The sequence below is a fragment of the Antechinus flavipes genome, chromosome 1, assembly GCF_016432865.1.
Source record: "Antechinus flavipes isolate AdamAnt ecotype Samford, QLD, Australia chromosome 1, AdamAnt_v2, whole genome shotgun sequence".
Lineage (NCBI taxonomy): Eukaryota > Metazoa > Chordata > Mammalia > Dasyuromorphia > Dasyuridae > Antechinus > Antechinus flavipes.
Window position 1 is genome coordinate 456780432 of NC_067398.1, and position 25032 is coordinate 456805463.

Genomic DNA, 25032 nt, shown 5'->3' on the forward strand with positions numbered 1-25032 from the left:
TTACTAATTTCTCTGTTTAGTTAGTGTTATTTTCCACATCAAATTATCTTGTATTTATTTGTCTTTATGTACATTTAATATATACATTTAAGAGCATCTGTACGTAAGGATCTGATTCTCATTAGCCATTAATAGGCCTTAGGCCAAGGCCCATTTGATCATTGTTTGGGTCCAGATTGACTTGGCTTTGGCCAGAAACCTTAAAGGTTTTCCCCTCTGTTTCATTCTTTTTTTTTTTTTTTTTTTTTAGGTTGTTTCCTTCTCCCTCCTTCCTCCCTCAATTGTTATTTAGCTTTCACTGAATGAGGTCAGCCTCAGTCAAAGTGAGATTTGTTGAAGGCTTTAGCTTAAGAAGGCTGAAGTCTCCCACTGCACCAAGGGCCATCTCCAGTTGTCTTGATCTTTATCTTTCCATTGGATCCAGATGGCTCTGGAGGGGAAAGTGAGGCAGATGACCTTGAACAGCTCTTTCTCACTGAAATCCGATTCACTTGCATATCATACCATCATCTCCCTGATGTCATGGTCCTCTTTGAGAGTGAAGGACAAACAACAACTATTTATATATTGTCTTTATCATTCCCAATGGAATATTAAGTATCTGAAAGACCAAAACTGTTGGTTTTTTTTTTTAATTGTCTTCTCAAAAAATAGTGTTTTGTACACAGCAAGTACTTATTGAATTGAGAAAGATAACAGTAATTTGTTCACTCAAGCATACTATTTTTACTTGTTGGGATGGATTATTTAATAATGATGTGATTTAAAACTAACTTATAATTTAAAAGAATGTAGTCTAAAAAAAGCTGAGTTGTAAAAGAAATTTTATGCAATTGAAAGTTATGTTATTAGTAATGTTACTTCTCAGGCAATAATATAGGATCTTAGTAACATTGGCAACAGAAATGATCCTGGGTTTTGTGAAATAAATGGAAATTTAAGCACTAATTGTTAGGAGAAAGTGACAAATTGAGGGAGGGTAGCTTTTTAGCAAAAAGTAATTTGAGTAAATCAAAGAGTAAAAGTGAAAAAGAGAAGAGTAATGGTGGTTATTGATTCTGTCACTCAATTGTTGAGGCAGCTGTCAAATTGACAACAAAAAGGTCCACTTTTTTCTTTTAATGCACTTATATACAGGATATATAAAAGAATCTCCAAAGGCCTTAATGAAAATGATTGACTTAACCATTACCACCTGATTTATATAAGTATATACTGTCAAAAATGACAAAAGATGAATAGATGATGTTGGAGTATGCAAAGATAGTAATCCGATGAGTGAAATTGCATTGACCCAGCCATTCTGGAAAGCCATAAAATTGTGTTTAAAATAATATTCACAGTGAAAGTTGTTGAGGCAAAAAAGAACTAGGAACAAAGTAGTGCTCATTGATTGAGAGGTGGCTATAAACCAATTTTGGTATGTGGGTATACTGGAATTAAACAACTCCAACTTGGTAAATAATGGGATATTAAGTCAGCAGAGAAGCATGTGAATGCTTCTATGAAATGGCATAAAGCAGTGAAGTACCAGAACCAGGAAAACAGTATGTACAATTGCTATAACCTTGAAGGCAGGAACTGTTTTTCACTTTTGTGTTTGTATCCCCAGTTCTTAGCACTATACCTTACTTCTTAGTAAGATACTCAGTAAGTGCTTGTCAATTTATTAAAGAAGTTGAGGCACAGAGAAATTAAAGACTTTCTTGGAGTCATAGAGCTAGTAAATGTCAGAACTGGCAGTTGAACTTTGTTCTGTTGATTAAATCATGATCTTAACATTTATATAGCACTTTTAAAGTTTATAGAGTGTTTTACATGTATTATTTCATTTGATCCTCATTTGAATCTTATGAGGTTTATGTAATTGCTATCATCCCCATTTTACAGATGAGGAAACTTGAAATTCAGAAAAGTTAAGTGACTTGCTTAGATTCACACAGTATCTGACTTAGGATTTGAACCCCAATTTTTCTGATTCCAGCCAAGTCCAACTCTATATCCACTATGCCACACCCCTTCTAAAAATCATGATCTCTAGTCCTAATTTCTCTCCTGATTGAACTCCAGTAAAGCTGGACCTTTCGGACTGCTGGCACTTCAGACTCGCTATACTCAAAACTGAATTTATCATATTCCCTCTGAATTGGCCCTTCTTTTATTATTTCTTTTTACTTAGACACCATTTTCACAGTCACCTAGGCTCAAAATATCAGGATCATCTTGATTCATCCTTACTTTTCTTATAAAATCTGTTGTTACATCCTGTTTTATTTACCTTTACTCCACATCTTGGCACCTACTATATGCCAGACACTATGCTAGGCACTTTACAAATTACAATTCACTTAATCCTTAGATTAACTCAAATGGATATGTACTATTATTATTTCCATTGAATAGTTGAGGAAACTGAGGTAATCAGAGGTTAAATAACTTGCCCAGGGCCACACAACTAGTAAATGTCTGAGGCTGATTTTTAACTCAGATCTTCTCAGCTCCAGGTTTATTGCTCTATCCATTGTACCAGTTAGTTGCCTTTTACATTCATCCTACATCCTATTCATGTTATTATAATCTGTCAAGCATGATCACATTTGAACATTGTTAATATATGACAACATATATATACATATATATATATAAAATTGCATATATATATATATAAATAAAATTGCAGTGGAGGGCTCCTTGATTGGGAAACACCCTTCAGTGACAAAAATCAGCAGCTCATCTGTACTGAAGGATTAAATTACTTGCCCAGTGACATGACTAGTATGTGCCAGAGGCAGCTGATCAGATAGCCGGCATGCCATCCACTGAATCAGAGATAGAAGAGTTGAAATTTAAATGGTTATATGTTTTTCTTTGATTTCCAGAATCCCTTGGACCTCCTCCCTCCCTTTCCTCCATAGCTCAGCCTACTTAAACAAATGTTATATTTTTTCTTCTGATATTTTCAAGTTAATATGACTTCAAAAGCCACATGAACTTCATGATAATTTTTCCTTTAATATTTTTCCTAAGCTATTCCTTCTTCCTCTTAATCACTCGTGGTTTCCATTGACCTCTTTTTTCCATAGTGGGTCCTTAGCATATTCCAAGTTTCTATCATATAAAATCTTGTTAGCACTCTATACTCTTTTCTTATTAGTAATTGCATATTTCAGACCCACTTTGTTCTTGACACTGAATATAGTAGGCAAAACCTGTTTCTTTTTAATGAGATAGGGAAAACAGATGATTTTAAATTAATGATTATAAAATTAGTTTCATAGTTGAAATAGTTACTTTTCATTGAGATAAGATAGAGTAGGGGAAGAAGCTTTGGGCAACTCCATTTGGGGAATTTATTCTAGTTTAGTGGTTGAGAAGCCCAAGACTGAGATAGTTACAGCATTCCATTTTATTTTATACAGTTATTTCTTTACATTTTAAACGTAAGTTCTTTAAAAATTAAAATAGCTAGAGCAGCTAAGTGACGTAGTGGATGATAGAGCACCAGCCCTGAAGTAAGGAGGATCTGAGTTCAAATCTGGCCTCAGACACTTATACTTCCCAGCTATGTGACCCTGGGCAAGTTACTTAACTCCAATTGCCTCAGCAAAAAAAAAAAAAAAAAAAAAAAAAAAAAAAAAAGCAAGTCAATAAACATTTATTAAACTCTTCATAAATGTCAAGTACTTAAAAAGAAAAACAAGAAAAGAACAACCAAGAGAACAAGGAGCTTATGTTCAGTAAGGGTAGGATAGATTTGAAGGTATGTAGACAACTATGTACAAACAATATATAAATAGGATAAGGTATTCTATAGAAGAAAGGCACTAATATTAAAGGGGATTGCAAAAGGCTTCTTGTAGAAAGTAATATTTTAGCTTGGACTGTAAGAAAGACTTGTCTGCATGTCGAGCTGAAAAAGGAAAAAAAATCTTGACATGGGAAACAGCCCTTGAAAAATTTTCAGAGTTGGGAGGAGCAGCAAAGAGACCAGTGTCACTGGATTTGTATATAGTAGGTGATGAAGTATAAGGTAAGAGAGGACTGATAAGGAAACAAGCTGGGAGAGGTGAAAGGATTTGGCCCCTGGTCAAACAATTAGTGAGGGTCAATTAGTGATTTGAAGTCAACTCCAGGTTAAGTGCTCTATTCATTGCATCGTTTTGCCATTTCTGGAGCTCCTAGGCACCATGCTTAGATCTGAACTTTAAGAAAATCACTTGGACACGTGTAGACATTGGACTGGAGCTTTTGAGATAGGCAGATCCACCAACAGGCTCTTGTGATAGTCTAGGTGTGTCTCAAAGAATAAAAAGGCACATACACAAGAAATTTGTTGAAGGTGGATTTGAGAGGATTTGACAATTGATTGGAAATATTTTCTTTTAAGTACAAATGACAGAATGTTAGAATCAGGTTATTTGGAGATATCCTTAGGGATGTGAAAATAGGGGCATGGCTAATAACAAATTTGACTAACACATTCAGATGTTAAGTGATTTTTAGCAGCACTAGCTTTACCTTTCTAATTAAATGTTGCTTAATTTAGCAACTATCTTTCCTCAGCCACATGACTATTGATGGCTCTCAGGCAATCTGAGTGACATTGGAAAACTAAATTTTATATAAATGGTATTTTATTCTTTCAAATTAAATATAGTTTTTAACATTAATTTTTTAAATAAAATTTTGAATTCAAAATTCAACTGTCCTTCCTCTTCTTCTCCCTCTCCAAGATGGCAAACAATCTGATAGAAGTTATACATGAGTATTAGTAATGTTGTGAAAGAAGAAACTGAAGAAAAGGAAAATAGTATACTTTGATCTGCATTTAGGCTTTATCAATTCTTTCTTTGAATGTGGATAGATAGCATTTTGCGTCATGAGTATTTTGGAATTTAGACTATAAATTTTAATCGTGGATAATACAGTTGAGAAAGAAAGTAGAAGGAAGAATATTTAAAGAGGAGGACTTAAGAAAGAATAATGCATGTATTCAAATCAATCACATAATTATTAAATTTAAACCTTTTGAATGTGACTTAAGCTATTTTTATAATATAATTGAAGTTTTTTTTAATGAAAAGGAAAGTAAAATTTGTTCTTTCTGGAAGAACTTTTATTGGAGGCGCAAAATATTTGTTGATTGTTAAATATATTACTTTTCTTTTGGAAATAAATAAACTTCAAATTATAATATTGGTTTACATTTTAGTAGCTTAAAATATTTACGTATGTTTATCATTCGTAAAATATTCGATGTGCTTTTCCAGAAACAATGTAGAATCAGTTACTTTTAGGAAATTTGTTTCCCATCCCTATATGAATTATATAGAAATCATAATTAAATTAACTAGGTCCTTTTTTTCCTCTCAGTAAATACTTTCTTTTTTTAGGAAAACATTTTAAAAGTGTACTGGATAATTTTGAGAGTTTCAAATGTATCTTGGGAACTGGTTTCTTTCTAAGTATGAAAGTTAGTGTAAATCTAGGTTTGACTGTTTTGTACATATGCTACTTAAGAGTCCAAATGAAGTGCAACTTAGAGGTAGATGGTCTGAGAGGCACAAAGTTTGGCTTCTGTTTAAGTTTCAGTATGTTTTTTAAGTGATAATCAGGTAGACTATTTCAACATTCCAATTCAGTGGAAAATTTTGTTTAATGACTTTTTCCTTATAATAGTAATTATTAATAATTATTAATAAGTTCTTTTTTTAAAAAACTTGCTATAGAAGTAAATTGAATAGGCAGGAAAGGTAATTGTGTTATTTTACAGAATGGGAGTTTTGACTTGATGTACTGATTTTTTATTATTATTTTTCAGCACAATCTGAAATTGAAGTGTCTGTGTCGGCCAGGAATATAAGAAGGTTATTAAGTTTCCAGCGATATCTTCGATCTTCTCATTTTTTCCGTGGTGTTGCTGTTTCAAGTTCATTAAATATTTTAGATGACGACTATAATGGACAAGCTAAGGTTTGTATACTTTATTTTTAAATGTTCAGTTTTCTGAATAAACATAAGCAAAGAATTTCACACACACACACACACACACACGTATATGTTAGCATAATTTGTAGAGATTTAATCCAGTGTTTAATATACATTTTTGAGTTAACTTTTTGTATGCTCTTTTGAATGACTCCTTTTGAAATTGAAAGTTGCAAAGCATGATTTTGTACAGTAATGAAAGAAAGTAAACTTTCTCATTTTGATTTAACGTTGAGGAAGAAATTAGATCTTTATAGTATAGAGATATATTTGAAACAAAAACATTGAAATTGTTTCAACCGTAACTTTATAGATAAAGAAACTAAATCTGAGAGAGATTTACTCAATTTGTAACATGGGTAATTGATGACTAAGAGCCATCTATTTCTAGAATTGACAAGTGTTATTTCACAAGATTTTAGAGCTAAGAGTTACCTTAGAAACATTTTTGTCCAGCCATCTCGTTTTACAAATGAGAAAACTGAGATTTAAAAACCTTATTTGCTTAATCTCATCCAGGTAGTTGGTGGCAAATTGTTATTTCAACCTAGACCTTACAGTACAACCTATTTTTAATATCCATACAGATATGGCTAACTTGTTGAGAATAGTTTTAACCACATCCCTGTAGAAATGAGAATCTTCAATTAATATAAAAACCATTTAATTTTGTTTTTAGGGAGGCAATTTTTAATACCCAAAATATAATCCATATTAACTTAACTCTATCTCAAATAAAGGTCTTCATAATAACATTTTAACACTTTGTAATTTGCAAAATCTTTGATCACAATAGTTGATGACCTTAAATTATACTTATACAGAATTCTGAAGAGTATTAAGAAAGTAAGAAAAATGAAACATCTTCTTGCTTTTCTCCTGTCATTTTCCCTTCCCACCCCAAACTAATAGAGTAACATAAAATGATTTGTTTTTCAAATCACTTAATTTTATTTTTTTCTGAGTCAAGTAGATTGGTCTTTGAACAAATATATCATTTGATAAAATGTTCCTTCACAATATGAGTAAATCAATTTCTATTTCTATTGATTTTTTCTTTTTGATGTAACCACAGATCACAGAAAATGTTGATTGAAATTATGTTAATACTCAAAACATTCTTATTTTATTTCAGTGTATGTTGGAAAAAGTTGGCAATTGGAATTTTGATATCTTTCTCTTTGATAGATTAACTAATGGTAAGTAAGGAATATTCTGTTCTAATCTGCTCTATCGAAGAAAAAGTCGTCTGTGTTAGAGAAATGAGGGGGGAAATAAAGAAAGACTGTAGAATAATGAAAGTCTGAAGGAAATGCTTAATAAAGATTCCTATAAGATCAATCACTCCCAAAATCTTTTTCTTCCTCAAGCTCACCTAGCTAGTAAATATTTGGGGCCAGATTTGAACTCAGAAAGTTGAGCCCTCCTGACTCCATGTCTGATGATTTATCTATTATGTTACCTTGAGGTGATCCAAGCAAGTCACTTAACTTAGTTTTCCTCAGTTTCCTCAACTGTAAAATGAACCAGAGAAGAAAATAGCAAACCATTCTAGTATCTTTGCCAAGAAAACTTCAGTTATGGGCATGAAGAGCCAAACACAACTGAAATGAATGACCAACAAAACTTAATTGGTAGCAAATCAACTCAGTTATCAGCAGCTTATGTTACTATGGCACTTAATGATTTATAAAAGGTTTTTGTCACAATCACTCAATGAGGTATGTAGTATAATTAGTATTTGCTTCTTTTTTTTTTTTTTTATGTGAAGAATCTAAAGTTTCTGAGGAATTAAATTGTAGCCAGTACCTATTTAAACCAAGGCTCAAACTCAGGCCTCTTTACCTCTAGTTCAGTACTTTTCTACCATATTGTGCTAAGCTCTGTGCCTTTTAGGAGTGAGTTCTATCACTTCTTTTGGAAGGAAAATAAATATTGCTAGTAGGAAATATAATACCCAGTGGAAGCTAATCAACCCATGACTTTAGAGAAATGATGTTTTCTGTAGTTTATTGTGATTAGAGGCTCATAGATCTAGAGCTGCGGGAAATCTTAATGGTCATCTAATTCAAGCCCTTCATTTATAGAGATAAGGAAATAGATATATAGAAGTGAAGCAATTTGGCTAAAGTCATGTCAGGTAGTAAGTGGTATGGCTGGGTCAAAAGGGAGGCGAATTCATGAACTTTCTGGACATAGTTCCAAATCAGTTTCCAGAATGTCTTTACCAACTCACAGTTCCATCTAAAAAGTGCTTATTTTCCTACAGCTCTTTCAATACTTGTCATTTTCCTTTTTTTTTTTTTTAAATTAAACTCTGCCAATTTTATGCTTATGAAACATTTAAGAGTTGCTCTCATTTAAATCTACATCTTTCTCATTCCTAGATTGACATTCTGTCCACTTCGCCATATTGTCTTTCATAATGTAGGTAGCTAATTGATCTATGAACATTGAATATGTTTTTTATCATTTGTATACGAACCATAGACTTAAAAGTTGAAAGGTACTAAAGAGATACTCTAGTCTGACTTTATTTTAGAAATGAAGAAATGAAATGACAAATTAAATAACTTGCCCTAAGTCACAGAAAAGTAGTAAGTAGCAAAGCTAGGATTTGGACTTAGATCTACTGATTCTAAATCCAGCCTTTCCCCCTATACCTATCATGTAATTAATTATACCTAGCACATATTTGTGTGTTTGAATACTGTGCTAAGCAATGCTACTGACCAAGTTGAAATTTATTACATAAGTGGAATTCTTAATGATACAACTAATCAAAAAATGATTTGTTTACCAATTTTGTGTATAATATATACCTAGATTTAGTAACTATTGGGCAATATTTCAGTAGTTTTTGGTGATTAAAAATAAAGTTTATTGCAGCCTGAAAATTTTATAAATTGAATATAAAAAGTACTGATTTTCCAGAGTAGCACAAGATTAGCCAGTATAAATTCATTATAATCTTCGTCATTGGATAGATCATCAAAATTTATATGATCAGAGAATTGATCTGAGTAATTTTTCTCATTCACTATTATTATAATTGTCATTTTGTATTTTGGAACAGTGAAAGAAACATATTGTGAACAAAAGCCCTCTGGTTTAATTTGTGTTCCAGGCTTTATTAGATAGCTATAAATTTTCTCCTTTGTTCCATTTTTATGTGCAATTTTCCTGATCTCCAGAAGATGGGGATATTTTTCTATGAAAGTAGACCATAGGCTTCTGAGCCCATATTCCCTCAGCCATAGGAAATCAATAGATTACATTCTTGCGAAAGAAATGATTGGGCATCACTGTGTAGTAATAATACTACATGAATAATCTAGGAATAAGAAGATATTTACCATTTATGGAATATTATAAAAATAATTACTAACTTTCCTGAGACAGATTAGATACTTCAGGTGAAATGTGAAAGAAACATGGATCACAATAGTTTACCATTTTACAAGTATTTTCTAGACTGACATAGTTTTATTTTTTCCAAATTATCATTATTTGTTTAATAAATTGTGATACTTAATCAGGTTTTTGAAAGTATTAGTTTTTGTCAATTTCTTTTTAGACATCTCAAACTAGATGTTCCCTAAGTGGAGTCTCAAACTCAGCATATCTAAAATAGAAATCATTATCTTTTCCTTCAAACTTTTCTGTCTTTCCAAACTTTGCTATTACTTTTGAGGATACCACCATCCTCTTATCCAAGTTTGCAACCACAGTATTGTCCTGGATTCCCTATTCTCTCTAATCCTCCATATCCAGTCTGTTGTCAAATTTTATTTCTCCCTTTAAAAATTTCTTGGATATGTCCCTCTTTCTCCACTTATATAGCTACCTCTTTAGTACATGTCCTCCATATCTTTCATCTGGATTATTGCAATAGCTTTCTGATTGGTTGCCCTGCTTCAAATCTTTCCCTACTTCAAATAATCCATTCTGTATTCGACTGTCAAGTGATTTTCTAAAAATTTAGGACTGTCCATATGCCTCTCCTTCACTTCTTAGTAAATTTCAGTGGCTTTCTGTTTGTTTCCAGGATAAATATAAATTTCTCAGTTTGACATCTAAAGCTCTTCACAACCTGGTCCCTTCCTCTTCTTATAATTCACTTTCTCTTTCTCTCTCTCTGTTTCTCTCTCCCACACACACACACACACACACACACACACACACACACACAAGCTATACTGATCTATTTGATATTCAACCCACAAAACACTTTATCTTTTGACTTTATGGTGTTGTCTCTTTCCCCCCATTCTGGAAAGTTTTCTTTAATTTTCTACTTCTGGAAATGTATTTGGCATATCTATAATATTAATGTTTCTCACTACATTTAAAGACTACTCTATATGTACAGATATTATTAAATACAATGTGCCACCTTATGGTGACTTTCAACTTCAATTTTACCAAGTCACATTCTAAAAATGAAATGTTATTAACATTCTATGTAAAAATGATTTCTTTTGGGTTACACTTTTTTAAAAAATGACGATTTGTATTTTACCAACTTATTTTAAAAGGTGAATAAGTGCTATGAATTGTGAACAACAAAAATCATCCTTATAAAACAATTTTGAAAAGAACGATCTCATATCAATGAATAGTATGCTAATATAATTATCATCTTCTTTGACAAAATACTCACTGGCAGCAGGAAACATGTCTTATGCATTATTATATTTCCCCCAATACTTAAAAATGCCAAATACACTTCCTGGTGAAAATGCAATAAAAATTTCTCTGTTGATTATTCTCTGGCATAACATATTTCCCTTTTTCTTTTTAGGAAACAGTCTAGTGAGCTTAACCTTTCACTTATTTAATCTTCATGGACTAATTGAATACTTCCACTTAGATATGATGAAACTTCGGAGGTTTTTAGGTAAGGAATTCTAGCTAATGTCATGGTAGGTAACCTAGTACATAAAAAAATTTGCTTAAATTTTCATGTTGTATCTTACTCCCCCAAAATGTAAAAATTTCTTTTCTGTTTTTTCTTCTCTAAGAGACTATAAGAAGAGTGTACACTGTAATAGCTCACGCTGTGCTCTTTTCTTACTTGATTGCTTTAACTAATTAAGTAAACAATAAAATAGAGACAGAAAGCACTTTAGGATTTGCTCTAATCCGAGTATTTGCTGGTTAATTTTTGTGACCAGATCTCATAAAATGCAGAAACACTTGTTTCATCTGTATTTTTAGCATTTTCTCCATCACTTTTTAAAAAATCAAGACAATTAAGAAAACAACAAGCCTTGATTTATAGCATTTGCTAATTTCCAAGGTATATATGCTCATTTTGAAATGATATTTTCTCACAGTTAGGTATAAGCTGGTTCTGACACCCCCTGGATGTAATAGAAACCTAAGTTTAAATATACATGTAATTAAATATTCACATGCAATATTTATTTATTAACTTAACTTTTCAAAATATATCCCAAATAAGGAATCATCTTTTCTAACTAATGGGTAATATACATTATGTATCTTTGTTCATTGGATGGGAGGGGAATGATTAAAACTTTGTTTAAATAGAAGAAAATAGCTAAGAAATTTCTTAAAATACTTTTGACAGACACTTCAACTTGTAGTCAGGGCATTGAATCTTAATCAAAACAGAAAATGTTGACAGTACTATAAACTGCAGGCTTAGAAATCATTTATTATTATTTTTATTATTATTGAATATATTTCATATCATTTGTATACAGAACCATAGACTTAAAAGTTGAAAGGTACTAAAGAGATCCTCTAGTCTGATTTTATTTTAGAGATGAAGAAATGAAGTGACAAATTAAATAACTTGCCCTAAGTCATAGAAAAGCAGTAAGTAGCAAAGCTAGGATTTGGACTTAGATCTAGTGATTCTAAATCCAGCTCTTTCCCCCATTTTTATTTATTAAAATAAAAATAATATTATTATTAATAATATTATTATTTTATGTGATTACTTGAAATGTATATTAACAGATAATCTGCATTTATTATCATAGGTTAATTTATTTCTCCATTATAATTAAATTCATATTATTTTCTTTAGTTATGATTCAAGAAGATTATCACAGTCAAAATCCTTATCACAATGCAGTTCATGCTGCTGATGTGACTCAGGCCATGCACTGTTATTTAAAAGAACCGAAGGTAAGATGTCTTATTTAAAAGAACTGAAGGTAAGATGTTGACATTGATTTCACATACTATTAAAAGAAGAAAATATAATTTGTATGTTTGAATATTCACTTTCAAATGCTCCATGTTTCTTTTGATGTCTTAAATCAAAAGTTAGTAACTTCCTATGTAAAATTAGGATCTAGACTAATAAAGAATTCTGAGTAGCATGATAGAAGAACCTAGGTTTTAAGATTGGGAAATGATTGGATTAGATCTGCCAACAAAGTTGGGTCTTGAAGTTAATGATAGATAATGGTCACTGTTTCATTACCAATAATTCCCTTGATTATTTCTCTTATTTTCTTTTTATTCGCCTGGGTATTTTAGTTTTCACCTAGTCTCCAAGCTGCTTTTCCCACCTCTGTTTACTTCCCTGTGTAATTCATCCTTAATACTGTTGCCAGATTAATCTTAGTAATGCAAAAAAATACTATCACTTTTGGCCAGTATGAGAAATGTATCCAGCAAAAAAAAAAAAAAAAAGATGACAAAAATGTATATCATCTTAGGTTCTGTACTAGTTTGAAATTGAATTGTACTTTGTTGCATTGCCTTCAAAAAACAAGAGCACCCATTCCACAATGAGACATCCAAAATAGACTTGGGTGACCTAGAGGAGAAATGGGTGACTCATCCTTTAAAGCCTATCTCAAATGCCTACTCCTCCATAAATTTCATTTATTTTTTCCATACAGAAATGATTTTTCCTTTTTTGGACCTCACCTAGCATTCTGCCCCTGTATATGCACTTTTTTTAAAGCTAGTTAACCGAATATGTATTTCATCTTTGTATCTATCTTCTAACAGAATTAGTAATATATAGTGAAGTATTCTACATTAAATGTGTGCTTCATAAATGTTGAATAAATAAAGAACAAATACAACAATAATATTTTTTTTCTTGGAATGAGAAAAACTTGAGGAATTTGGGAGAAAGCTGACAAACCATTAGCATGTCAGTACCCATTGGTATGATGTAGCTGATGAATGATGTGCTGGGCCAAGAAGTGAACAGGAGGAAAAGAAGAGGCTGCAATAACTTTGGGGAAAATAAAGAGTTGTTTTATTGACCCAATATTCTCCTTGACTCAAAAAAAAAAACTATTTTTAACCTAAATTTAATAAGTAAGCTCAAAGTAGTTGTGAGTTTATGGCTTTTTAAAAATACATATTTTTTAAATTTCTGATGTTTCTAGACAATGGAGACAACTTATCCTAATGCATAATTTTTTAATCTAATTTTTTTGTTTTATATAATGCATAATTTCTGTTTTGGAGCGGTTTGAAACATTGTGAAGATCAAAGAAAATGTCTCTACTCTCTCTCTCTCTCTCTTATTGCTCACATGACCCAGAAACCTGTACGAAGACTGTGAATCAGTCTAATAGAATCATAAGATTGAAAAAAGGAATAAAATGTAAGCTGTTAGCTATCAAAAAACAGATCAAGAAAAGTTGACTTAAGAATCATTATACTCTTTGGATTAGAAAATATGTTATGAAATACATTATGAGCAAAAACTGTTCAGAACTATTAGAACCAATGGGCAGAGTGAAAAGTATAAGAATTCACCAATTATTTCCTGAAAGAAATCCCAAGAGGAAAATTATCAGAAATGTTAGTGGGCAAGTCCAGAATTAATGAACAATTAATAAGCACTTGTTAAATTCTTACTATGTGTCAGGCAGTGTGCTAAGAAAAGACAAAAAACAGCCTCTGGTCTCAAGGAGCTTAGAGTCTAATGACAAATAGGTAGGGGGAATGGAGAAGGAGACAAATGCAAACAGTATGTAGAAACAAGATACATACAGAATAAATTAGAGGTAATTTAACAAAGGAAAGTTTTTTTAATAGAAGATAGTATCTTAGGTAGGTCTTGAAGGAAGCCAAGAAAGCAGAGAGACAGAAACTGTGAGGGGGAGAATTCCAGGCATGGATTCAGAGGAAAAGCTCAGAATCAAACTAGAATGTCACGTCTAAGGAAGGGATTATGCTAGGGGGAATGAACTGTAAGAAGATTCGAAAAGTAGGAAGGGTCCAGCTTATGAAAGACAGAGGATTTTATATTTGATCCTCAAGGTTATTAAGGGCTACTATAATTTATTGCATAGGAGAAATGACATGATTAGACCTGCATTTTAAAATCAATTTGACAATTTGAGTGAAGAATGGTCTGGAAGACAAGAGGAGAGATTTCTGGGTGATGAAATGAATAATGAAATGAAAAAGCTTATAGATCTTTTAATTAGGTTTATAAAAAATAAATGTAATAATTTTAATTAACTTACAGAACATCACTTTGAGAATGTCACTAAAATAAAAGTGATATTATATCCATTTTGACTAATATAGTGGTAGTAACAGTACAGAATTCTCAGGTGTATTCAGGTGATTAATAATCCATTTTATTAAATTATAGCTTGCCAACTCTGTAACTCCTTGGGACATCCTACTGAGTTTAATTGCAGCTGCCACACATGATCTTGATCACCCAGGTGTTAATCAGCCTTTCCTTATTAAAACAAATCATTACTTAGCAACTTTGTACAAGGTAAGTACAATTATAACATAAAATAAAACTTAAGTAAACCCAGAATATCACATATTTTGCATGAAAACAAAGAGTAGACATTCTCTTGGAATGAAGTTTTTAAGCAGTTTGATAAGCATTCTTTATGTTTAGAAACAATCATGAAAATATATTAACATATCTATTGTAATATAATATATAATAATAATAAGTTAAATTAATGCTTTGCTTTTATTTTTAGAATACCTCAGTATTAGAAAATCATCATTGGAGATCAGCAGTGGGGTTATTGAGAGAATCTGGTTTATTTGCCCATATGCCATTAGAAAACAGGTATGTTGGATAGATGTAATTCACTTCTTTAACCTTAAATTAATTTTATTATGAACCATAGAAAATAATTTGACCAAAATGTTTTGAAATTAGTATTTTTCCATTACCCAACACATTGCCATTTAACAAAATTTTGTTTTTGTTTTAATAGTAAGTAAATTGGAAAAGAAAAAAATCTATACATCTATATCTCCAAACAATATATATTAAGTATACATTTGTTATATATTGTAAATTTGTAAATTATTATAGTCATTATATATACTATTTTGGTTCTGATTTATAAGGTTCTCATGTAAACTTCTGTAGATGTGACATTTCTCATTTCCAGTATTTCTTTTGTTTTTAGAAGATATTTATACTAGTTTTTAAATTAACCTAAAAATTTTATCAAAAACTTATTGTATAGGAATCCATTCCAGTAGATTAGTTTACAACTCCAGTCCAAGCAGGCAAGAGAATGAATCATATATTAAGATTGTATCACCATGATTTTCTCAAGTAGATGTTAAATTGGCTTCTCTTTAAACCTGAATTCAAACAAATAGAAAAGGAAAGAAAAAATAGGTAGAGAAAGTACTAATCTACAAAATCCACTGGTTTTTAATATCCTCAAAATTCACTGTTTAAAAATTTTTACATACAGTATCCAAAATATTATCTCAAGTTTTTACACTAGCCCTGTTTGTAGTGGCTAGAAACTGGAAATTGAATAGATGCCCATCAATTGGAGAATGGTTGGGTAAATTGTGGTATATGCATGTTATGGAATATTATTGTTCTGTAAGAAATGACCAGCAAGATGAATACAGAGAGGCTTGGAGAGATTTACATGAACTGATGCTAAGTGAAATGAGCAGAACCAGGAGATCATTATACACTTCAACAATGATATTATATGAGGATGTATTCTGATGGAAGTGGATTTCTTTGACAAAGAGACCTAACTCAGTTTCAATTGATAAATGATGGACAGAAGCAGCTACATCCAAAAAAAGAACACTGGGAAATGAATGTGAACTATTTGCATTTTTGTTTTTCTTCCCGGGTTATTTTTACCTTCTGAATCCAATTCTCCCTGGGCAACAAGAGAACTGTTTGGTTCTGCAAACATATATTTTATCTAGGATATACTGCAACATGTTTAACATATATAGGACTGCTTGCCATCTAGGGGAGAGGGTGGAGGGAGAGAGAGGAAAAATCGGAACAGAAGCGAGTGCAAGGGATAATGTTGTAAAAAAAAATTACCCTGACATGGATTCTGTCAATAAAAAACCAAAGGTTATTATAAAACCAAAAAAAAAAAAAAGTTTTTGCACTGTAGATATTTCATTTGCTTTCAAAAAGACATGTCAAGGTATATAACACATCAAAATAAAAGGGAAATGATAGAAGTTATTTGGGAGCTGTATAATTTATAACATCAAATTGGCTTGTTTTTAGAGGTGACAAAGAATGGGAATATGAAAGAGTCCCCATAAATTAGGTAATAGAATAACAACTTATGATATATAAATATGATGCTGTATCGTTGTGCTCTAAACAGTTCAATGATCAACCAGGATTTCATAGGAGTAATGGTGAAACATGCTTTCCACCTTCTTGATGGACAAATGAAGGACCCAGTATAGAATAAGATAAAGCAGTTTTGGACATGGGTGAAAAAAAGTTTATTGACTAACAATTAGAAGCTGTGTATGAACCAAAGGCATCCTTGTATAATGGGAAAAGCATGGCTCTAAAATAAGAGGAATTGGGTTCAAATTTCATTTTGTGGGCACTATACGAGTAACCAGAGGCAAATAAGTTAATCTCCCTGGGCCTTAATTTCCTGTCCTGTAGAATGTGGAGATTGGACTAGATATATTCTCAGAACCTTATAAGTTAGAACCAAAATAGTGTATGTAATGACTTCAATATTTAACATCCTAAAAGTCATTTAAATTGCAATTAATTTTAATGATCCATCTTAGCCCATAGAATTTCAGAGTTGAACTTTAGTGGCCACCTTAGTTCAGTTCACATCTGAATAATTCCCTCTATAACATATTGGATAATTGTTCATTTAAATTTTCCAAAAGCTTACCAAAGTAGAAAATTTAATCTTAGTTCTGACAATGTGCTAAGTGTTGTCATTAGAGTATTTGGATATGCTACTTCTCTGTAAACCATCATAGAATTAGCTTTGGTTATTTAAATAAGTTATTTTGACTAGAATAAATCACAAGATGATGTAAATAGATATGTTCATCCTGTGATAATCCGTTTATTGGAAATTTGGATATTTTATAGATAAAAACTTTTATAATAATAGTTTATTTTTCAAAATACATGCAAAGATAATTTTTAACATTCATCCTTGCTGCAAAAACTTGTGTTCTGAATTTTTTGCCTCTCTTTCCCTCTTTCCCCTCTCCTAGACAGTAAGCAATTCTCAATATAGGTTAAACATGTGCAATTCTTCTATACATATTTCCACATTTATCCTGCTGCACAAGAAAAATCAGATCCAAAAGGGGAAAAAAATGAGAGGAAAAAAAACAAGTGAACAACAGCAAAGGTGAAAATACCATGTTGTGGTACACATTCAGGACCTATACTCCTCTCTTTGGGTGTCAATGGCTCTCTCCATCACAAATCTATTGGAATTGGCCTGAATCACCTTTTTGTTGAAAAGAACCAAGTCCCATCACTGTTGATCATCACATAATCTTGTTGCTATATATGATGTTCTCTTGGTTTTATTCACTTAGCTAGGTGAAAACTTTGAAGAAAAATTGAGAAATGTTTATGGTTTTTGTACTCTATGTAAATATGTATTTGGTGTTTTTTTATAATTCCAGGCAACAGATGGAAAACCAGATAGGTGCTTTGATTCTAGCAACGGACATTAGTCGACAGAATGAATATCTGTCATTGTTTAGATCCCATTTGGACAAAGGAGATTTATGTTTAGAAGATGCCAGTCATCGACATTTCATTTTACAGGTGACACTGATTCAAAAAACTTGTATTTCTAATATATGACAGACATATGGATAGATATCAGAATAAAAATATACTACTTTAGAGTAGTATTCTAATTATGTATAAATTCTGAGACAATACTCTGAGTTTGTTTAATGTTTATAAGTTAGTAGCAGGCAATATCTTTGTAGTATCACTTCATAATATGTGAAGTTAGTAGTTCTGTTTTTAAGATATTCCTTTAAAGACAGGTGATTATGTATTCTTTTTATTTAAAATCTGCATATACTACTCATTGTATAACTAGCAGAAAACTACATGTAATATTATAATGATGTTTTTGAAAAGGAGAACTGTTAGCATTTGATTACTAATGTTTTAATGAAATTACCTTGCACATAGATGTGAAAAAAGAGTCAATCTGATACTTTTTAGTTGTCAACTCTACTTAATCCATACTTTTAAAACATTTATTCTTTATTATCAAAAAAGTTTGTCTAAATTGTTTTAATTAGCAAAAAAGTCAATTAGGTATTCAACAACAAAAAAGAAAAAGAAACAAATTAGAACTGCTGAGAATCAAAGAGCTTACCAAATTGAAAGCAAAAAGTTAAGTTAATAAAATAAAAATAGGAATTATTTAATGAATGAAATAAATTAAGAATTCGCTAAACTGGCACAAATAATCAAATAGTGAGACCACATTTGTCTTATAAAAATAAGAAAGTAGAATCTGCATTAATCAAAGGAAACTATCAGAACCTATATTACCCAATCATATGCTAACAAAACCAATAGCTTAGATAAAATGGATGACTATTTACAAAGATATCAATACCTATAATAATCAGTAAATGAATTGATTGCTTAACTCGCTTAGGGAAAAAAAAATCATAAACGGAAAAAAAAAAGAATATAAAATATCCTTTAAAAAAAAAAAGGTCAAAATCAGATAGACTTTGAAATGAATTTTGTACTCATTATTACATAAACTGTTTGCAAAAACAGTAAAAGAACTCCACCAATAACACTATTAGGGTGTTCATATCTAAACCACAGATAGATAAAACTGAGAGAGAAAAAAAGCATATGTAGACCAGTATATCTAATTTTGATACAGAAATGGTAAATATACCATATTAACAAATAAGTGATAATAATATTAGCTGACTTATGTTTTAGGCACCTTTATTCTCTCATTTGATTAAGAGTATACTTTATAAACTGGTTGGATTTATACTACAGATAAAGATTTGGTTCAGTATAAGAAAAACTGTAAACAATAATGGATCATACTAATAATTTAAAACTATGATTATATCAATAGATGTAGAAAAGGCTTTTGTTAAAATCTAATATTTCTGTTGCAAACACTAAAAAACGTAGGATTAAATGTATTTTTCCTCAACATAGTAGTATTAAACAAAAACTTGACATGGTGTCTGTGTGTTTATGTCTCTGTAAAACATCCACATATGAAAGGAGGTATTTCCAGTAAGAACAGGATTAAAGTAATGATGTCCATCATCACCATTATTTTAACTATTTGCTATTTTAACATGGGAATGAAAATTCTAGCTATACTAAGAAGAAAAAAAATTAAGGAAATAAGCATAGGCAAAGATGATGCAGACTTTTGAATTTTTTAAGATAATGATGGTTTATTTCAAGAATTGTACACAGTCATTTTTTTTTAAATTGAACTAAAATATTAGCAAAGATTCAGGATATAAAATAAATCTACATAATTCAACAGAACTTCTCTGTGTTAGAAATGAAAAGTAGCAGGAAGAATCAAAAGGGAGATTTGTATTCAAAATAAAGTAAGATATGCATAGGAACTATATGAATAACACTACAAAATCTTTACAGAAATAAAGACAGAACTAAATAATTGAACAAAAATTGTTCTTGTGCAAGCCAGTAATAAAAATGACATTGTCAACTAAATTAATTGCTTTGTTTAGTTATCACACTACCAGTTTATAGAGCTAGGGAAAAAAAAATTTTTTTTTAAATTCATCGGGAGGGGGTAGCTAAGTGGTGCAGTGGATAGAGCACTAGCCCTAAAGTCAGGAGGATCTGAGTTCAAATCTGGTCTCAGACACTTAACACTTTCTGGCTTTGTGTCCCTGGGTAAGTCACTTAACCCCAATCATCTCAGCAAAAAAAACCCAACCAAACAAATAAATAAATAAATATTGAATTCATCTGGAGTAGCAAGATTTAAAGGGAAATCATAAAAAAGTGGGGGTGAGGAGAGGAAGAGTTTCTAGTAATACCATATCTCAAATTATACTATAGAACTTCATGAAAATATGATAATGATTAAAGAAGGCAATCACTGAAAAAGATTTGGTACACAATAGCTCAGATAAACAAACTTTTAGCTCAGTGTTTAATAATTTCAAAGTCCCTAACTATTGAGGAATAAGGGGGCTCTTTGACAAAAACTGCAAGGAAAACTGGAAAGGAATCTAACTGAAACTAGGTATAGAACTACCTCTTACCCCCAATATTAAGATAAACTCAAAGTTGAGGCATGCATAACTTAAATATAATGGGTGACATCATAGCCAAATTAAAGGAGCAAGGAAGAAAATACTTTTGGGATTTACAGATAGAAGGAAAGCTAATAAATAGCTTAGAGGATCACAAGAAGTATAAATTGTCCATTTAGAATACATAAAATGTAGAACTTTTTACATAAAGAAAACATATGCAACAAAATTACAAGGGAAACAGTTAACAGGGGGTGCATTTTTGTGTAGCTTGCTTTGAGAAGGATCTCATTTTCAAGAATTTTAAGTAATTTATTCAAACTTATAAGAATAAAAAGCTATTCCCCAACTTCACTATGGTAAGACAAAATAAGGATGGCCAATATTCCAATGAAGAAATCTAAGCTATTGATAGCTGTGTGAAAACTTTCTCCAAATCATTAATAATTAGAGAAATGCACATTAAAACAAATCTTATATCTATCTATAGGACAAGTATGACCAAAAAGAAAAGTGACTACTGTTGAAAAAAGCTGAGGGAAAATAAATGCATTAATGCACTCTTGGTAGAACTGTGAATTGATCTAGTCACTTTAGAAAGCAATCTGCTACTCTGCCACCAAAGTCATTACACTGTAGCCCTTGGAACCAGTGTACCATGAACAGGTCTAGAAAAGAAGAGTTTTATGCAAAAATTCTTATGGCAACTCTTTCTTCAAAGAATACAGTAAGTTGTATACTTGCTGAACAAATTATAGAATATGAATTTGATGGAACATTATTGTATTAAAGGAAATGATGATACATTTTTTAAGAAACTTAGAAAGTTTTATATGAGCAGAAGCATGGTGAAGTTGAGCAGCTCCAGAAGGGCAACCTGTAAAATTACAAAAACTTTGCAAAGACTGATTCAGTCTCAAGTAATGTTTATTAGAAATCCTGTTGCATTTTAGCCCACTTTCCTGCACACACAATACCATTGTTAGCACTATCTCAAAATCTAAAAGATAATTTTTCATTTTTAAAATAATTTTTCATAGTTTAATTTTAGCAGTGGAGAAATTAATGGGAACATTTGATGCTCTACAATAAAAATGAAAGTATTTTATTTTTGTATGTAATGACTGTAATAATTGTTGTTAATGTCTAGATGGCTTTGAAGTGTGCTGATATATGCAACCCGTGTCGGACCTGGGAACTAAGCAAGCAGTGGAGTGAAAAAGTTACAGAAGAATTCTTCCATCAAGGTATCAAATGAGAAGACTATGGAGTCAGTTACTCACAGAATGTAAAATTTTCAATAGTACATGTGCCCTGGAAATATGAAAAGAGAACGGGCAAAATTTTTCTACAATATATACTACATCATTTATAGGATCCTGCTGTATACATTGGTTGACTGCTTTAAAAAAAAAAAGTATTTGCATAGTAAAAAATTTAGTCTCAAAGGTTCTTTCAAGTAAGCTGACTGAAATACCAAAGGCCTTGAATACAGCCTATCCTGATACTCATAGGATGTTAAAAGAAATAGCTCAAATAAGGAAATCCAAAGACAAAATATATGAACAAAATTGAAACAGATTTAGGTTTAAATGCAGTGTGATCTGCATTATTTGCAAGAATTTCCATTTTAATGCAATCTCTACTTCATTCGACAGGATGCTAACTTAGTCTTCAGAGACTATGGATAATTTTTAAATTAGCTTTAAAAATTCATGGAAGGATTAGTAGCCATGTTTTAATAAAAATTTACAGGCAAAACTAAGTCTTTAATTTTACCAACATTATATAAATAGCAAATGTGATGAATTTTCATCTGGGAGCCAGAAAGCCTGAGTTCTAATCTCAACATTACTATTAACTCAATTGTACACCCTTGGGAATTTGTTTAATCTCTTAGACTGTTATAAAAAGATATTTTCTGAGGTGTGTTTTCTGTTTCTAACATTGAATGATTTTATATTATAAAATGAAATCTTTTACATCTGCTGACTCAGTATCAGGTCTTGAATATGGGAAAGACATTAGAGACATTGTTTTACTGTTATAAAAGTTGAGAATATTCTTGTCTTTTACTGTTTTTTTTTTTACTGCATAGGAGATATTGAAAAAAAGTATCATTTGAGTGTGAGTCCACTATGTGATCGGCAAACAGAATCAATAGCCAACATTCAGATTGGTAAGTGTATATGTTTTGTGTATTTACTTTTTGCTTTCATTTCAGTTTTTTCAAGAATGGTACACCTGTAATATTGTGTTTATTTATTATTAAAATATTTTTCAGCATTTTTATTTTATTTCAAGTTTACACATTTGATTTTATATGAAGCCCCGTTCTCCCCCAAAAAATATCTAGTTTAGGTAAATACAGCCTAAAAGACTGTCACATACATCTCTTTAATGATTACTTCAACATAGTGGTTAAATTGGCTGGAAAAATAAAAATATGACCCTTTTTACTTCCTAAAAAATATGTATTATTTAGAGAGAATTGTGAGAAGATGATGGAATAAGGTGGGAAAGCAAATAGCTTTCCCACATCCTCCCACAAATAACTTAAAATAATGCCTCAAAGTCAATTTTAGAGTGGCAGAAGTAATTAAAAGTTAACAGTAAGACAGTCCTTCAGCCTAAGACAGTTTTTTTATTCTAGCTAATTTTTGTAGTATTTTTATTTTTCAAAATACATTCAAAAATAGTTTTCAACATTCATTCTTGCAAAACCTTGTGTTTCATAATTTTCTCTCTCCCTGTGTGCACCTGCTCCCTCTCCTACATAGCAAATTATCCAGTGTAGGTTAATTAAACATGTTCAATTCTTCTAAACATATTTCCACATTTATCATGCCACACAAGAAAAATCAGGTCAAAAAGGGGGAAAAATTGTGAGGGGAAAAAAAGCACAAGAAAATATCAACAGCAAAAATAAAAATACTATGTTGTGATCCACATTCAGTCCCCACAGTTCCTGTCTGGATGTAGATGGCTCTCTCCATAACAAATCTATTGGAATTGGCCTGATTAACCTCATTGTTGAAAAGAGCAAGTACGTCACAGTTGATCATCACATAATCTTGTTGTTTCTGTGTATAATGTTCTCTTGGTTCTACTCACCACTTAGCATCAGTTCATTTAAGTTTTTCCAGGTCTCTCTGAAATCCTCCTGCTCATCATTTCTTATAGAACAATAATATTCCATTACATTTATATACCATAATTGTCCAGCCATTTCCCAACTGATGGGTATCCACTCAATTTCCAATTCCTTGCCACTACAAAAGAATTGCTACAAACATTTTTGCACATGTGAGTTCTTTTCTATTTATTTAATTTTTTTCGGGAGGGAGAGGATCTTTTTGGGATACAGACCCAGTAGAGATACTGCTGGATCACAGGGATATGCAGTTTGATAGCCTGTTGGACATATTTTCAAAGTGCTTTCCATAATATATCAGTTCACAACTCCATCAACAATGTATTTATATCCCAATTTTCCCACATCACCTTCAGCATTCGTCATTACCTTTTCTCACCATCTCAGCCAATCTGAGAAGTGTGAAGTGGTACCTCAGAGATGTCTTAATTTGCATTTCTCTCATCAGTGGTGATTTAGAACATTTTTTCCTGTGACTAGAAATCAGCCTAAAACAATTTAGGAAGAGATTAGGAAAATCTTAACTCCGTGGGTATTGCCCTGGCTGGAGGGAAGGTACAGGGAGATACTTATAAGTCAGCTGATTCAACTAATAGCAAGGCCTAGGGCAACTGTATCAGCTGTAGTCTTATCTTTTGGGAGCTTTCACTCCACAGATGATTTCCAGAAAAGACTTCAGATCACACTTCCAGTGCTGTTGAAGGGGACCTAGGTGTGCTAAACAGATGGGTTCTCAGGCAAAGGGGAGCAAGCAAACACTGGTGAGTGTGATCACAGAAGGGTGGTGGGCCCTGCTGGTTGTGGTGACACTCAGGAGAGCAGAGTTCCTGGCTTTGCTTTTCAATTCCAGGGCAGCAGAGATCTTAAACTTGGAGCCACCTGAGGGTGACTGCAGGATGTAAAAGGCTTTGTGGTGACAGCAATCCTAGGTGCTCTGGTTGAGCCTCAAGGGTGGAGAAAACTGCTTGAAGTCACTTAGAGATCAAGACATCAGCTGGAAGAGCAATGACCTCACCTGACCTTGAATTATAGAATTATAATAGATTATATATAATATATAATTAGAATAGAATTATAGAATATTTGAAGTACCAAGAGGTTAGAGACTCCCCAAATCAAGTTAAAAAAACAAGAGCATGAAAAACCTGAGATATTATCCCCACACCGCAGAAGCAGAACCCAGGTCTAATGTAAAATTCAGTCAAGAATTAAGCTGTTAAAAAGAATAAAAAACAGAGAAATAGTTTGACTATATGGTACTGTGATGATATAGATTAGAATTCAAATGTGAAAAAAAGACAAAACAGCTTCTTATAAAGCTTCAAAAAAAAAAAAGTGAATTGGTCATAAGCCCAAAAAAGAGT

The 25032-nt window shown here is 31.6% G+C and overlaps 1 protein-coding gene across 4 annotated transcripts in view; it reads left to right on the forward strand.

The window, feature by feature from the left end:
- The window catches only part of PDE7A (phosphodiesterase 7A), a 131842-nt gene that overhangs the window by 95335 nt on the left and 11475 nt on the right, over nt 1-25032 (forward strand). For all 4 annotated transcript variants that reach the window (XM_051970107.1, XM_051970109.1, XM_051970108.1 and 1 more), the window contains 9 exons: nt 5822-5973; nt 7124-7187; nt 10793-10888; nt 12050-12150; nt 14600-14731; nt 14952-15043; nt 17890-18034; nt 21665-21761; nt 22613-22693. In XM_051970107.1, coding sequence (XP_051826067.1) covers nt 5822-5973; nt 7124-7187; nt 10793-10888; nt 12050-12150; nt 14600-14731; nt 14952-15043; nt 17890-18034; nt 21665-21761; nt 22613-22693 — 960 coding nt within the window. The remainder of the gene's footprint in view (nt 1-5821; nt 5974-7123; nt 7188-10792; nt 10889-12049; nt 12151-14599; nt 14732-14951; nt 15044-17889; nt 18035-21664; nt 21762-22612; nt 22694-25032) is intronic.